The 17297-nt window shown below is 41.0% G+C and overlaps 1 protein-coding gene across 10 annotated transcripts in view; it reads left to right on the top strand.

Moving 5' to 3' along the window:
• LIMCH1 (LIM and calponin homology domains 1) overlaps window positions 1-17297 on the top strand; it is a 320193-nt gene that overhangs the window by 273494 nt on the left and 29402 nt on the right. For all 10 annotated transcript variants that reach the window (XM_081101116.1, XM_081101113.1, XM_081101115.1 and 7 more), the window contains 4 exons: window positions 766-984; window positions 11685-11775; window positions 13072-13235; window positions 17063-17168. In XM_081101116.1, coding sequence (XP_080957242.1) covers window positions 766-984; window positions 11685-11775; window positions 13072-13235; window positions 17063-17168 — 580 coding nt within the window. The remainder of the gene's footprint in view (window positions 1-765; window positions 985-11684; window positions 11776-13071; window positions 13236-17062; window positions 17169-17297) is intronic.

The raw sequence follows: 17297 nt of genomic DNA, 5'->3' as shown, positions 1-17297 counted from the left end.
CACCCAGGTGCAAAACAAAAATATTTTAATGTGCATGGCTGTTTTTCTTGAAAAAAAAAGGGATTATAAAATTAACTGGAAGTAGAGATTTACTGTACTATAGCAAGCATTAGGTTCCCTGCCACCCATGATTGTGTCAAAAAAGTACCCATTTCCCCCTACTCCCCAGAATAACCTGTATAATAGTCCTGATCTGTGGTGGGTTCTACCTAATTTATATGCTAACCAGTAAAGAAAACCCTCAAAATTGTGGAATAACAGAACTTAAATGACAAATTACTGGAACCCAAATATGTGGCATGTATTTATACATATAATAAAAAGCTAATATGCTAATTTGACCAGATAGTGGAACGACCTTCCCAAATGACCAGTAGGCAGGGCCTCAGGACCTCGGGACCAGGAGGCAGCCAGGGTTGTGAGGGCCGAGCCCCTAGCATGAATTTCGTGCATCAGGCCTCTAGTTTACACAAAAGTTTCTGTGATTTTCTTTACTTTAAAATAAAAGCACATCCTAAGTTAGGTGAACCTGAAATATAATTTAATGTGAAGTGGCCTGAGAAGGTGAATTACCTTTTAAAGAACCCCTCTAAGATAACATTTATAAAAGCCCTAATTGCCAGAGGCAATCAAAGCATATAAGAGATGTTATTCTTTGGTGGACTTTGATTATCAATGGTAATGTTGTCAGGTGATTCTGAATGTGTTATTTTGTTACTCTTTCTTTGGGGAATAGCATGTTTTTGTTCATTCTGGTTTTTATAGGTAGATGGGAAAGTCAGCATGAATGGAGAAACAGTTCACAGTGATGAGGTGGAGAAGGAAAACGAGTGTCCCACGGACACACTCGTCCCCTCATTAACCAAATCCCAGATGTTCGAAGGTGTGGCCAGAGTGCACGGGTGCCCAGTGGAGCTGAAACAAGGCAGCAACAGCATTGAGATCAACATACAGAAGCCAAATTCTGTTCCCCAAGATCTGACGGTAAGAACCTCTTTGGGATAATTCCATTGTGAATGAATCTGTTTTAAAAAGTAAGTAGGGCTTAATAATGACCAATTCTTTCTACATGGATTTATTTGCTAGGGCTGCCCTAGCAAAGTACCACAAACTGATTGGCTTAGACAACAGAAATTAACTGTCTCAGAGTCTTGCTGGCTAGAAATCCAAAAATCAAGGTGTTGGCAGGGTTGGTTCCTCCTTTGGCTGTGAGGGAGAATCTGTCCTGTGCCTCCTGCTGGCTTCTGGTGGCGCAGCAGTCTCTGGCACTCCTTGGCTTGTAGATGCATCCCACTGATCTCTGCCTTCATCTTCCCAGAGCCCTCTCCCTGTGAATGTGACTGTGTCCAAATCTTCCCTTTTTTATAAGGACACCCATCATACTGGATTAGGGGCCCTCTATGGACCTCTTCGTAACCACTTACACCTGCAACAACCCTATTTTCAAATAATATCACATTCTGAGGGACTTGGTAAGGGTCATGATTTCAACATATGAATTTGGACTTGGGGAGGCGGGGGGAGGGGAAAGCACAGTTCAAATCTAACCAGTGGGTATAGTAGATGGTGTAATATAAAATATGAATAGAAAAACTTGTCACATTTTGGGGGCCAGGTGTTGTAGAAAAATAAATCAATCTCTCACAAACCTTTTTTTCCCTTTCTGTTTGTTCAGGGCCCCATCAGACTTGTTAATACAATTTGAAAATAACCACTGCCCTCAGAACCTGGCTTTCCATCCTTGATAATATGTATAAAAGGGCAGCTTTCTTATTAATTAAAAAAAAAACTTGCCCTGGCTGGTTTTGCTCAGTGGATAGAGCATCAGCCTGTGGGCTGAAAGGTCCGAGGTTCAATTCGATCAAGGGCGCATGCCCGGGCTGTGGGCTCGATCCCCAGTGGGGGGGGGGGGGGGCATGCGGAAGGAAGCCAATCGATGATTCTCTCTTATCATTGATGTTTCTGTCTCTCTCTCCCTCTCCCTTCCTCTCTTAAATCAATAAAAACATATTTTAAAAATAAGTAAACAAACAAAAATTCATTCATAATCAAATTAAATTCAGAGTATTTAGAAGCACCATTGAATGGCCAAGCTGATTAATGTAGGCTAACTCAAGAACAGCAGAAAAGAAAACTCAAAAGAATATTGTATTTTCCCCTTTGGCATATAAAATACTATCAGGAAGATTCCGCCTTCTTAGATTCCACACCAGAAAGGCTCCTGCTGATCAAACCCAAACTTCCACCAGCTCAGACGCAGGCCAGCTTTCGGGGTGCAAGCTGGACGCTGCTCAACCCCATTTGTTCTCACCAGAGGCTGATGTCTGCAGTTTTAATTTATAGCCTTTGGGTTGGAATTCCAAAGGATGGGGAAAACTGTCACGATTTTTCCCCAGCGCCTAGAAAGGTTTGGTCATGAGGAACACTTGTCTCCCAGCTCCAGGGCTGAGTAGATGAGATGACCCAGCTAGCTAAGCCTTCTCCCTCTTCCCCTACGGGTATTCTTTTTCTTATCTCTGGCATTTGTCTTTTGAAAAATAAAATATGTCTTCTTAGAGAGCTGGGAGGATGTAATTCTTCCCCACAGAGCTCAAGCCCTATGAGATTCCGATTGGAATAGACCAGAATAATTTCCTCACCATGGCAACAGGTTCGCTGGTCTCCAGGAGCAGGGTTTTATGATCCAGGGAAATGCTGATTCTCTCGACCTGGAATTTCATTTGACTTTTCCTGTGCGTGTTACCCTCTCTGAAGAGTTCTTACAAATCACCATGAGATGAAACATTGAGTTCTCCTAGTAAGAGTCCACATTAGCTTATGATCTTAAAATTTCTTTAAATATGTTTTCATTGATTTTAGAGAGACGGGGAGGGAGAGAGAGAGGAACATGGATTGGCTGCCTCCTGCACAACCTCTACTGGGGATCAAACCCCCAACCCAGGGAGGTGCCCTGACCTGGAATCGAGCCAGCGACCTTTTTGGTGCCCAGAACCATGCCCAACCGAGCCACACCAGTCTGGGTGACTTACGCTCTTACCTTTAAATGAGAAGTTCCCAAAATTAATTAGACATTACAGTGTTGGAATTGCTTTTCTGGGACAGTCATTCTGTCCTTATTTCTCTTTTGCCACACTTCCTGATGAGCGTTTTCTGAGTCCCCTTCAGAAACCTTTTCCATTCCATTCCTCAGGTCACTGGCCCTTTGCACGCGCTGTCTAGCACAGCTCTTTCTCACTGTGCTTTGGTAAAGCAATCGTTTAGGTGCCACACGTGTCCCCCGACACTTGCCACATCACAGAAATACACGGGGTTTACTCAGGCCCAGCACGTGACCTACGAGAGCAAGTCCTGGGGGCTCTGCTGACCGGCAGGCCTCTCTCCCCCTCACCGGCTCTGCCCTCTGAGACCATGTTGTTGTCTAAGTTTGGAAACCCACCCCCTGGCTGACCAGGTTTCATTCCTGACAGAAATTAAAGGAATAGGTGAAGAGAGCAGATGGCATAAGGCCTAAACTTCCTAAAGCAACTATTTAATCTCTCTTGTTCTAAGCTTTTAACTCTTGGGGCAGGGGGGCGGGGAACGGGGGGACGTTAGCTGTCCTGCACAGAGACTATGGCCTTAAGTACATGACTCCTAAAGCAGAAGATAGGGGGTTTTTTGTGTGTTTGTTTTTAGAGCAGTAAAAGCTCCCTTAAAAAAAACTATGCTCATTCTCAGTAATTATTAAGTTTCTTATGTTCAAAGGTCAAAATAAAAAGGAAATTGCCTGTTCTCTTTCAATGCAATGCATTTTCCACTTTAACGTGGTTGTGCAGCTAAACTCTCTAAGGGCAAAGAGTGGATGGATTGAAAGATTTCACATTGACGGCGTAGCCACCCAACACATCTTATTTTAAGAGAAGCAGAATGAGGTGATCTGAAAGAAATCAGGTTATTTCAGAAGTTTATGCAGTTTATAGCAAGGCAAACCCAAACAAAACGGTGGGCGTGTGAACCTTCCCCTGGAAACCGGCCTGATGCCGGCAGCCGCGGGGGCAAGTCCGAACTACTGGGAACTCCTCTGTGTCTCTTCCTTGGAAAGCTGCCCAGTTTGGAGTAATTTCTAGTTTAATAAGCTCTAGCGGTTCCAATGGTCATTCATTTTCCCTGTCTCTAGTCTATTTTAGGCTCCTGAATTCACTATGGCAGGGCCTCTCTCTTTATGTTCTGGGTAGATAACTACTGGGGTGTATCTATTAGACTCGAAGCCAAGTTGTTAGCTGTACTGCATTAAATGTTGGCTCATTACTAAAACACCCTTCATGCTCACCTACAATTTGACACTGAAAGTTTTCCATCCAGAATGTGTTGTTCCAGAAGACATTTTAAAAGAATCTCTTCTCCAATCAACCTGCTGCTTATCATACTTCCTTTTCCATATTCCAAAGAAAGCGTTTCTTGACCGTGTTACAGCCAGATGGTATTCTTATCAAAACGGTAGGATTGATTGGTGATGGCAAAATACGGTGACCAGCTTGAAATGCGGGGCTGCTTGGGCTTGATACCAGCTTGGACCTGGTTTGCTGTTTCTAACTCATTTGCCCTATTCTGTCAAAGGAATAGTGTTCTTCTTTTTAAATAGTGTCTTTCTTCCAAAAACTGCATTCCCAACAGATACACTTTTTACAGAGGAGTAGCCTCACCCACCACTAAAATGTCACAGTTCCTTCAGGGCGAGCTGGAACTAGTCAAAGGGCACAGCTACAGTAGGCAGGGCCATTCATTCAGACCAGAGCAGCAGAGAAGGGTGGCCCTGGACTCCAGGAACACAGGCGTGTCAACCTCTTGTGCCAACAGGACCACATTGTGCGACATTATGTCATCACTTCAGTTTCCTTCTACCTCCTCTTTCTCATTGGAAACTCTTGGGACCACGGCTCTCTTACTTTAGAAATAGATCATAAATTAAGTTAGGCTTGCTATCATTGTTATCATTGTTACTCTCTATGTCTACTGATACCAGCAACTCCAGATCATCCTCCATTGAGTCATCTCTAGGTGATGAGGTTGTGATGGCAATGACCTCGCCAGTGGTTGCCTGTTCACGACAAGGACCTACTCTGTGCCACATTTTTTAAATAAATAAAGAAACTCATAAACTTTTTGGGAAAGCACTTTTCATAAAGCAACTAGAAAAGTATATAAAACTACACCTAACTGCTAGGTAATAGGGTCAAAAGAGTAGAAGGGATGTAAGATTGCAAAGAAAAGGTAAGATCATTACGGGTTGGGGTTTGTCGGGAAGGTCTTATGTGGGATGTGGATTTCTTAACGGTTAGTGTAGGATTTGCATTGAAATGGAGGAGGGCAGCAGGCCATCCCATATGCTGGGAATATCCCGCGATTCCCGTATTCCACATGTTGGTATAGCAGAAATAAAGGCACAGACAGTGGTGAGGAGCCCACAGGAGGGGATCATGGGGCTGAGGGGTCATGAGGGGGACTCCAAGTAGAGGGACATGTTTCCTGTCTCCTCCTGCTCATCTCTAAGATAGTTCCCAGCCGAAACTGAAAACTTTTTTTTCTCATTTTAAAATGTTGGCTTCTGTAAGGAAATCATGCCATAGCACAAATAGACTCCTAGAATCCAGGATTGGAAGAGAATTTGGTAGGTCTTCTAATCTGAGAATAAATTTATCTTGTTCAGTGACCTACAGAAAGATGTTTTATATCTCCCTCAAAGCTATCCCAGTGTGTTCTTGATCCCCTGTACATTGTATTTGTGCTTGAATCTCTTCTTTCATTAATGGTACAAAAATGGTCCTTTCCTAAGATGCCTAAAATACTCCATGCACTAGGTCAAAGATCAAACCCCACCTGAGCAAGTTAAACTGGCTGAGCCTCAGTTTATATGTAAAATAAAGATAATAATAATATTGGGAGAATTCATGTATATGGAGCACTTAGCATGATATTAAAGCAACTCATAGACAGAGGTGCCCTTAAGTTAATTTAATATTGTCATACAACAATGGAGACAAAGTTAAATTACATTTTTCAAAAGCCTGCAAAAGTGATAGGTGTAAAGTTTTTTTTACATTAAATTAGATCATCAAAATTAGCGTCTTGAGCAGGTGTGAATTTCATACAGGTGAGATGAACTCCCTGCCATCTTCCAGCTCCACTTGTCAGTCATTCCCGTTGTAATTCTGACACACATGCAGGCGTGAACAGCTTTTCCCAGAAGATGATCGCCCTTGCACTTGCTCCCATGATTCTTCCTGCAGCTCCTTTTGCTTCTCGTCTTCTTCACTTTTTCCCAATTCTGGCTTCCCTCTACCATTTCCACCCCCAGGGCGCCCACGGGTTGATCTCTTTGTCACTCCATCTCATGACTCTTGATCCAACTCATCTCAAATCTTGCCGCGTCCCCTGCTGGCCAGGCCTTCCCTCCCACCAGGTTTTCAGCAATTCTCCCTCATTGACTAAGGGCCGAACTCAGCGATTAGATGCACAGCCTACTTCATCTGCTTTTCTCGAACTAAGTTACTAGGTATGTTTTCTCTACCTTGATAAAGACCCAGGCCTTCCTCTTGAAAATTCAGTACTTTCCTAACATCTTCTGGTCCAGAAAAACAGACAAGCAGATCTTTTATGAGACATTTCGTGTTGCAGTGAGAACAGCATGAAGGCATTTGAGTAGGTGCTGTTTTCCTTCCAACTGAGACCAACTGCACATTCCTTCGAGATGTCAAATGTCAACAGGCATTTCTTTAGACGCTGTTTTTCTCTATCTAGAAGTAGTTGTCAGAGTATTAGATTTAAGGCTCTTTATGAGTCCTTAAAGATCTTTAGGTACAGGAGCGTTTACAGACTTCAAGAAAGTATACGTCAGGGACAAAAAATCAAACCCAGCCCATCTTACCTGGATCAGAGCCTCACGTTGTTGTTTTGAAATGTTTAAGGCAAAAGGAAAAGGCTTAGGGAATGGAGAGGCTGACTGTTCATGTAGATCCTCTTTCGTCCAGTGAAAATAGACGTATATTTGGAGGTGTAAAAGTGAGAGGGGAAACACAGGTATGGCATATATGGCACCTGGGTCACGGTGCCAAAACCTAAGTAGGCTGATTTTCCAGGCTCGGGTCCAGATAAGTTATTCAAGACTGGAGCCAGGGAACCTCTCAGAGTCATAGGATGGTAGTCCAGCAGACGACCTTGGACTTCACATCTTTCCATGTAGAGGTTAAATGATCAGTCCAAGTTCTCATAGTCACTCAGTCCTAGAAACGGGACCACCCATGCCCTAGGTCTCAGGACGGTTCTTGGTCTCAGGCTTCTTATTTCCAATGCGTTCTTCAATGTCGGTCTCTGGGCCAGTCCACCGGTAAGAGTCTTGTTAAAATAAGCAGCAAGATGCCTGCTAGATTTTGTGGGTAGACCTTGTCCCTCTCAAGCCAGGAAACTGCCACCTCCCACCCGTGGCCTCGGGGCTAAGTCTGGCATCCGAGCCAGTTTGGATCATGTTCTCAGTCAAGGGGAAGCCAGCTCCTGGCTTAGGCCCCTGTAGCTCCTCTGTGCTCTCATTCATTGGTGTCCAGGGATCTGTTTTATTTACTTGTTTTCGTTCTCGAGAAGGAAAGGCCCCTCCTCTCTTTAGGAGGAACCAAAGGAAAGTATGGGTCAGAAAGCGAATGTTCCAGCACAGTGGGCTTGGTAAAAACTGCCAACTTTGAACTCATTTCTTTTGAAATAATGATATGAGCACAAAAGTAACAAGCCTTCAAGATAGAGTATCCAGACACAAGTTCATTAAACTGGCTTTGGGGATTTCCCTTGATTACGTATAGTCGATAGATACTACAGAATACAGAAAATTATAAAGAAAATATAAAGTACCTATTACTCCAGCCACTCAAAAATTGGTACTAAGATGTTTTAAAATGTGTATCCTCTTTTATCGGTGCAGATGAAATATTTTAAATATATTTTTGTTGATTTCAGAGAGAAAGGGAGAGGGAGAGAAAGACAGAAACATCAATAATGAGAATCACTGATTGGCTGCCTCCTGCCCTCCCCACACTGGGGATTGAGCCCACTGTGCTGACCGGGAATTGAACCATGACCTCCCGGTTCATAGGTTGATGTTCAACCACTGAGCCATGCTGGCTGTGCTATAAAATATTTTTAAATGAGCTCATGTTATTCAAATTGTATTGTGGTTTGCTTTTTCTCTTCATTTATCTTGAATATTTTGCTAGTAATAGCCTGATTTTGATGACTAGTGTGCATTTAAATTAAGCTTGAGAGTACACATTCCATAAATAATGCATATAACGTGTGTTCACCTCACATAGATGATGTATCTGCTCTCTGTCAGATACTGTGCTGGGCCAGTGCTTCCCCCACCCCCAGAACTTGGACTGACTGGAAAGCCCTAAGAGGAAGTGATGGCTGGAGCAGTCTGGTCTCGAGCTGCCCTAGGAAGTAGAGACTTAGCTAAATGGCCTCCTAAAAGATTCCAGGGCTTTTGCAGAATAAATGGATGAGACGTAGAATGGGGAAAATGAGGCAGAATGGATGACAAGGAAAGGGAACGGAAAACGCAGTTTGAATCATTTCAGCAGTAACCTTGGGACCCTCAGGTTCTAGATTGCTTCTTCCCGATCAAAACTTTGACGTCCCTGGGGACAGCTTGAAAGTGGGTGTGACTCCCAGCCCAGACGATGGGACACCGTGGTTACCAGCACAGGGCAGGGTTCCCACATCCCCTACCTACTAGCAGTGGGATCCCGGGTAAGTCGGCCTCCTGGGCCTCACTTTCCTCACCTGTATAAAGGGAATCATGTTGGTCCATAACTTATAAAGCCTGTTCTGACAACTGAGTGAGATAATCCATGTCAAGGAACCTCTAACGATGCTGACATATGGTAAATGCAGGAAATATTGATCATGGCTACAGTATCCACAGTGAGTAACCTTGAAATCATCAGGGGAGACAAATGAGGTCGTCTTGGAGCTCAGTATGTGAGAGTTAAGCCACATAGAAATGCATTCAGAAACATGCGAATTCTTGAAAGTGGGAGTTCTCCATTAGTCTCGCATAAGTAAATTGTTGCTGGAATGCTAAGTGAAGTAATGCTTGAGAATTCTGTCTCCTTTATAAATGATGTCTAAAGGACTTGAGTAGTCTTATGGCATTGATTCCATGCAGCACGCTGTCCACATTTGAGCATCTCTGAATCAAGATGCCTTATAAGCAATAGTGTGTCATATTTAACAGACTGTTGTTGTTTTCTTAGTAGTACCTAAAATAATACAAAATAATTGATGACATCTGATATTCAGTAAAAAACGTCCATTTTTTTTTGTTCATTTTGGGGCTGGGGAGGCTTTGGCCTGCTTTTTTTTTTTTTTGTAGTTATTTTATTTCTAGTAATTGGAAACACCAGTATTCTCAAGAGCATCATTCATCAATGTTTAACTACAAATTTGTTTCCCAACCTCAGATAGTTTTCTATAATCTAAGCCATTTGTGGGGGGGAACCGAAAAATCAGTATTTCTGTCAGTGTTTTATATATTAATGTCATAAAACAAAAAAACTCTATCATATATTAAAATTTCTATGTGTGTGGGGGGCGAGCACTTTACTTATAAGCCCAACTTATTCTTTTGTAATGCTCAACAGATTGATCATCAAATGCTACTATCATATCAGTAATTAATGTAACAATGTAAGCACACATTTATATATACATGTAACAAATATAATAAGAGAGTGTCCCATTTATTTAACTATTTTCACTCATTAAATCTCTTAAAAAGATTCAATTCAGTCTTGTTGATATATTAAAAAGTTACAAAGTTCATTAATGAATATAAATTCAATGCTATTTCTTGTCTATGGTTTTAAAGGTGCATTTTAATTTAATATTATGGTCCTCTAAAATTGATACGTGGCTATCCATCATTAGAAAATGCCCATCTAATTATGAAGATTTTAAAACTACCTCATCCTCCAAAAGAAAAGGCACCGTTTGCCACTAGATGCTGTTGTAAAATCTTTTAGAAGCTTGAAAAGCATATTACTTAAAGTTGTGTATTTTTTACACTTAAAAATTTGCAAATAATTTTTATTTTTTAACGGTTTATTTTCTAATTTTTTATTGTGGTAAAATACAAATAACAAAATTTACTATCTTCATCATTTTAAGTGTACATTCAGTAGTACTATGTAGGCATCATATGTCTATACAGTATACATTTTTAAACTTAACATTATGTAACAAATATTTTCACATCATTAACTATTGTTCAATATCCTTGTATGATTGCACTAGAGGCCTGGTGCACAAATTTGTACACAGGTGGGGTCTGGCCAGCCCACCATGATGGGACCGATCTGGCTGGGCAGGCTTGGGGGAGGGGCCCCAGGCTGTGGGTCGGTCCCACCTGCTGGTGGAACTTTGGTGGAACTCCTGGTCGAGGGGACAATTTGCATATTACCCTTTTATTATATAGGATGATATTTTCTTTTTTGAACAACTATTCCTTAATTGTTGGGCATTTAGGTTGTTCCAAATTCTTTTAATGTTATGGAATATCAAGCGTAACACTGATACACTTGAGGTACTACTGAGAAAGATGAGCATCATGGTGACGTGCCAAGTGAATTAGACAGCAAGATCCAAACCAGAGAGAGCCCTAGGTGAAAAAACATAAAGGAATGATGGATATGAAAACTATGGTGTTAAAGCCTTGGTAGGACTTGGTAAATGATGGACACTCATGAGGCCTGAGTCAAGAAACACCTCAAAGTTTAATTTGTGTGATGGGGAAAATTAATGCCACAAACAGAAATCATCGATTTGGGAGAGAGGCTTGTTGGAGGGTAACATTTAGCATGACATTTACCATGACCGTGATGGTAGGTCAGCTGAACTGAAGCTTTGATAGGCTCTAAGGGTTAAAGATTTAAGTACAAGTCATAAATGAATAAAGAATATAATGGTGAACCCATGGCAATAATTGATACACTTGAGGTGACTCCACACAGGTGGAGGAAAAGCATTGATGTTTTCAGGAGGGACCCACGTTTTTATGAAAAAGACCAAGAATCAGTAAGAGAAAAGTTGAGAGGAGAGAGAGAGAGAGAGAGAGAGAGAATGAGAACTCAGGTAATTGGGTTGTTGAGAGCCCAGAGGAAGAGATCATTAAGAATAAATTCCACAATGCTAAGAACCACAGGCATCTATGCTGAAGACAAGCTATGGAGAGGTTAACTGTAATCTTAACAAAAATAGTTTTTCCCCACTGGTGATAGGACCCTAAGCCAACATTTGAGACATCTGGGGGCAAGTGGGTGGTAACTATGATTTTGAAAATTTTGTGGTGAAAAGAAGAAAAAGGGAATGTGCATCTGAGGCCATCTGAGGAGGTGGGCAGGTGGGCAGTGGGTATGGATGTGCCCTCGTACTGTGCTGCTGCTTCAGTACCTCTCTTCTCCTTCCCAGCTTGTCTGCTTCCACAAAGCCAGCCCTCCACCAGAAAGCTGCCTAAGAAATAGAAAAAAAAAATGCATGCATATAGGCAACTCTCCTTGTTTGCCTAAATAGTATTATTTGAAAAAAAAGAAAGAAATCCTCTACCTTTTTACAACCTTCAAAGGAATTATTTATTCAAGGGGGGTTAAAAATCTTTTTTTCAGGCAACCACTGAGGAAATGGAACCCAACAGCCAAGAAGATGAGAAAGACGGTGAAAACCTAAAAGAAGGGAATACAGAACTTGCCTCATCAGGTTTGTTTCCTAACAGACTAGTTTTAAGGTAAATCACGATGACTCCTAAGATATAACAGTCAAGAAAGAGAGTCAAGAATTCTTCCTAAATGAGCCACAGAAAGGTAGACTCTAAAACTGGTGTGGGGTTGTGCTGCCACCTAGAGGCTTCCTGGGGAAATTCTGACTATGATTTATCTGGCACTAAAAACCTTGCTTTGCTTTTGTTTTCTTGAAAGTGTATCTCCATCCTCATAAATAAGATTATATTGCCCCAAATAAATAATGGTAAAAACTGAGGGTCCTATTTTAACACACAGTAACAGCAATAGATAAGACAGATTAAAAATATATATCAGCCCTGGCCGGTTTGGCTCAGTGGATAGAGCATCGGCCTGCAGACTGAAGGGTCCCAGGTTTGATTCCGGTCAAGGGCATGTACCTTGGTTGCGGGCACATCCCCAGTCGGGGGCGTGCAGGAGGCGGCTGATCGATGTTTCTCTCTCATTGATGTTTCTAACTCTATCCGTGTCCCTTCCTCTCTGTAAAACATCAATAAAATATATCTTTTAAAAATATATATATGTATATCATAAAAATAGGCACTGAAATAATAAAGCTGGTGAATAGTTTGACTTAACAGTTAGAAAGAATAAAGTAATGCCACAGATAGGAATATTTCTTGAACGAATGCTTTTCAGTATTTTCAACACATTTCTTATTTTGATAAACATAAAAGACTTCCACCCTCTTCCAATTCCAAATTAGTTTTAAATGGCATGTTAGAATAAATGAACTGTCATTACGAAAAATTCCAAACTGGATTATACCCCCTCATTCTGATAGGCCCCTCAGTCAGTGACTTTTCCACCCACTCTAGCGTGTGCCGGCTTCTTCTCTATAAATCAAAGAGCACTTCGTTTTCATTGCATTGTGCATACTCTGCCATCCTCGACACATCCCAGTTATGAACCTGTGGTGATAAGAAGGAGCATTGGGATACAGAAGGAAGAGCCAGGCTGCCACACAGTCCTGTGGATGGAAACTATCTGGAGATGTTCGCCCCCCCAGCCCGCCTATCCGAGTATTTCGTGCCAGCATTTTTTTGTCTCGTGCAGTGTTATTCCTATGTAAACTCTGGCTCTTATCAAGAACTTACGTTTTTCACAGTGGGATTCTTCGATGTGTTTTATGTTGTTTGGTTTTTATACGATAGCATGCAAGAGCCTAGAGAACACTGGTATCTTTGGCTCCTTTATGCACCTTGTCACATGGTAATTCAACTTATTTAAGTTTCTGACTGTAACTCCATTTCAGAGCCACAGCATTTTACAACTACTGTGACTCGGTGCAGCCCGACCGCGGCCTCGGTGGAGTTTTCCTCCAGCCCCAAGCTGAGGAGCGATGTGCCAGAAGAGAGAGACCCGAAGAAACCGGAAAATGAAATGAGTGGGAAGGTGGAGTTGGTGCTGTCACAAAAGGTGAATGCGCCGTGGATTAAAGCAGTTACACTTACATGAGCATGGCTTCCCCGGGCCGTGGGCTGCCACAGGGACACTTGCTCATCATGAGGACTTAGTTTCTCTTCTCATTTTTTTTCTGTCTTTAACCTGTATTTTTCTAAATGCAAATATACTAGATGTTCATTGTAAATAATTTAAGTACGTGCAGGAAGATGGATGCATTAGCCCACCTGGGTTGTTGTGAGAGAGTACCTCAGGAGGGATGGCTTAGAAACGACAGACATTTATTTCTTACAGTTCTGGAGACTGGGGTGTCCAAGATCAAGGCAGGTTTGGTGTCCGGTGAGAACACACTTCCTAGTTCACAGATGGACTTCTCGTGTGTCCTCACTTGACAGAAGGGAGCAAGGGAGCTCCCTAGAGTCTCATTTATAAGGGCACAATCCCACTCATGAGAGGTGTGCCCTCATGACCTAAACACCTACCAAAGACCTTTCCTACTGTTACCTTGGGGGCTAGGATTTCAACATATGAAGTTTGGGGGGCACAGACATTCAGTCTATAGTATATATTTTTTAAATTTATATTTATAGTGATGTACACATAAATATGTAATAAGTCTATCAAGTAATATATGTACATTTATTTTAAATTAAATATAAATAAACATAGACATAGAGTAAGAGTGAGAAAAAGTCACAGAAACCTACCTCTCTACTAGTAATAATTGGTATATATATATATATATATATATATATATATATATATTCTTTCTACATCTATTAAATTTTATTTAAACAATCAACTTTAATTATGAATAATTAGATGTATATTTTAGTGTGATATTCACATAAGTTATAAAGCTTTGAAGTCAGGTTTTGGTTTGTTGTGTATGAGCTTGGTTATTCTCAGCTCAGTAAAGATTCTCCTTCCCATATTTAGCTATTTTATAGCAGCATACTTCTGATGCCTCCGGATTTGAACAAGGAAACTGGAAACTTATTATTCTGATATAATGGGTTTTAACATCTATTTTTTATTAACTTTCCTCCTTGTTTGGAGTCTCATTCTCTTCAGAGTAATTTGTTTTGTTTTCAGGCAGAGTCTAAAAGTTTTCATCTTTTATACCAATTGTTCTCAACCTTGGCTACCTTTTAGAACTTAAAAATACACCAAGCTTCTCCAGCTCAGATAAATCAGAATTTCTGGGGGTAGGGCCCAGGCACCTGTATTTTTAAAAGCTCCCCATGATTCAGATGGGCCACCAAGGTAGGGAACCACTGACTTGCCTATGGGCATACTGCTTGTGGTGATATTTCAACTTTAAAACTTAACCCTAAATTTTGATTTGACTTTAAAGTGAAAATTTTACCACTTATACATCTGGTTCTTCCACCATTTAGTCAACCAATATTGACTGTGTACCTACTATGTGCCAGGCACTGTCTACTATGTATTAGACAGTGGCTATTCAACCGTCACCAAGACGGGGCCCCTGGCGTTAGGGAGCTGAGAGTGCCGTGTCCTTGGTAGAGTCTCGGAAATGCCCTTGATGCCTTTTGGAAACTTCAGGCTCTAGGTCTTCCCCTTTTTATACATAGAGAATTAAAGAGTGGTCTGGAGGTCTTGAAAGAGGAACTAAACTGTGGGAAAAACATTGGGGTCAGGCAGGATTTCCTGTCTTTGCAGGTTTTGCCTTACCTATGTTACACTTTATTATTTCGTATTCTTCCAAGTTGACTTTTGTTCCATTTAAATCTAAACTGAAAGGAGAACTCTACTTCATAGCTAGAATTATTTTAATCAAACAGAATGAATACCATAACTAAAGAGTGTTCTTCTGCATACCTCGTCTGTGAACCTCACTTGTGAGCCATCTTTGGACCACAGGTGTCACATCTACCCTGTGGAAAAATTGTTTTCAGGGTCTTAACTGTGTGTTTCTGTGTGTGTGTGTGTGTGTGTGTGTGTGTGTGTGTGTGTGTGTGTGTAGTTTGTTGTGTTTCATTATTGTTGTTGTTCTTTGGGTGTTTTTGGTTTTTTATCAATTGGAACCAAGTACATACAGCCCCTGAATTCTGTTCTATGGACTGCAGGTTAAGAATTCTGCTAATTGATTAACAAACGGTATAATGGTCTTTGAACACACTGCTTTTCTTCCACCATGTGAATTTCTTTCCTTTCTCCTTTCCCTCCTGTACAGTTAGCTCTTAGAAAAAGGGAGAGAGGTGATCACTGTGGCTGCAACAATCTTTACTTCACTTGAGAGTGTTGCCAAGTGCCCATGCACACACACTGATCTTTTTATATGGTGGTCATTTTGAGTGTTTCTGCTGACTATGAACTGTTTCATTTACAACTGGGCATTAGCTGAAACATGTTTTTATCTGACTTAAATATAGGGGAGGTGGTATGAGGTCAGGATGTGAGGGTTGTCAACTTATTGCATGTTTAATTAATACTGAAGTTTATTTAGCTATCTGGTTGACTTATCTAATGTAGAATGAAGTGATTAAATGTATTTTCTTCAGGATTCCATTAGAATTGGATATATTATTTATAAGAAAAAATAGGTGCCCAGCCAACGTGGCTCAGTGGTTGAGCATCAACCTATGAATCAGGAGATCCCGGTTCGATTCCCTGTCAGGGCACATGCCCAGGTTGCAGGCTTGATCCCCAGTAGGGGGCGTGCAGGAGGCAGTCGTTCAAATGATTCTCTCTCGTCATTGATATTTCTGTCTCTCTATCCCTCTCCCTTCCTCTCTCTGAAATCAATAAAAATATATTTAAAAAGAAAAAATATAATCCTATCAAGAAGAAATTGTAGACATTAAATTGTCCTGAGGACCAAATCATAGATCAGCTTATGATGAAACACTGGTCTCTCTATCACCTCCCTTGCCTTATTGGCCATCAAATGAATCTGTTGGGAACCCAGCCTCCAGCCAGAGTGAATCAGAGGAAGTCCTGTACACAGCTGGAAGGACATGAACTGATCCAGCTCTACTCCTCATTCAGATCTTTGCTCAGAGTCTACTGATTATTATTTTAGACATTAGTTTGGTAATCTGGTCTCTCAGTAATCAGTTGATAAGAAACAACAAATCAGAAAGAAAGTGCTTCTGCCAAAGGCCATTCAGATTGGGGAGAAACAAGATAAAATTTAAATAGCAATAATAAGAAAATTCTACTTTTACAAAACAAATGTATGAATTTGTAAATTGGGGACTATTTACCATAGGACAAGTAATCTAACATGCCTCAAAACCCCCTAAGGGCATCATTGCTATGGAGCTGTTTGATGATGGCTATTTATAATAATGCTTCTATGTCAGCAGGCAAAGTATATTATCTTTAATGTGCTTTGCATGAATTTGATGGGGGGGGGGGGCGTTGTGTAGTGTCTGAGAATAATGTCCATTAGAAGGTAATATTACCTTAGTATTTAGCACTTATGTAGTAAGGGGGTATTTTTTAGTCTTAGATGGAACATCTCACATCCTTACATTATGTAGCAACAGGGAGAGACTGTGTGATTTATCAATAAGAAAATGAGACAGAATGATGTATAATCCCAAAGATGGAATACTATCTTCTGGATTTGTGAAAAAAGTGATCATGAAATTTTTATATGCTCTCATTTGATACCTCTGGAAAATTGACCTCTACATTAAAGTAGAAAAGCACGAATGGGGATAGAAAAATGGGGCCAATTTTCCATTTAAAAGTTAGATGTTTGGGCTTACTGACTTATGTGATTGCTGTGGATTCTTTCATTTTATTTTGCCTGTGTCTTTGCTAATAGACAATCCTTGCCATGTTTGTGTCCATTGCTCCTGAACCAGGTGGTAAAGCCAAAGTCTCCAGAACCAGAAGCAACCCTGACGTTTCCATTTCTGGACAAAATGCCTGAAACCAACCAGTTACATTTGCCAAATCTCAATTCTCAAGGTAAAGAGAAGGAAATGCTTTATTTCAGTCCTACATGTTTCCTGGGCCCATCTGCAGTGAAATATTACTTCATGTGAATGAGGATTACTTCCTTTATGTTGATGTCCCTTTGGCCATAGTGTTTGCAGA

The sequence above is a fragment of the Myotis nattereri genome, assembly GCF_964212035.1.
Source record: "Myotis nattereri genome assembly, chromosome: 1".
NCBI lineage: Eukaryota > Metazoa > Chordata > Mammalia > Chiroptera > Vespertilionidae > Myotis > Myotis nattereri.
Note: the sequence above shows the minus strand (reverse complement) of the source record. Positions and strands in the feature narration are given on the sequence as shown.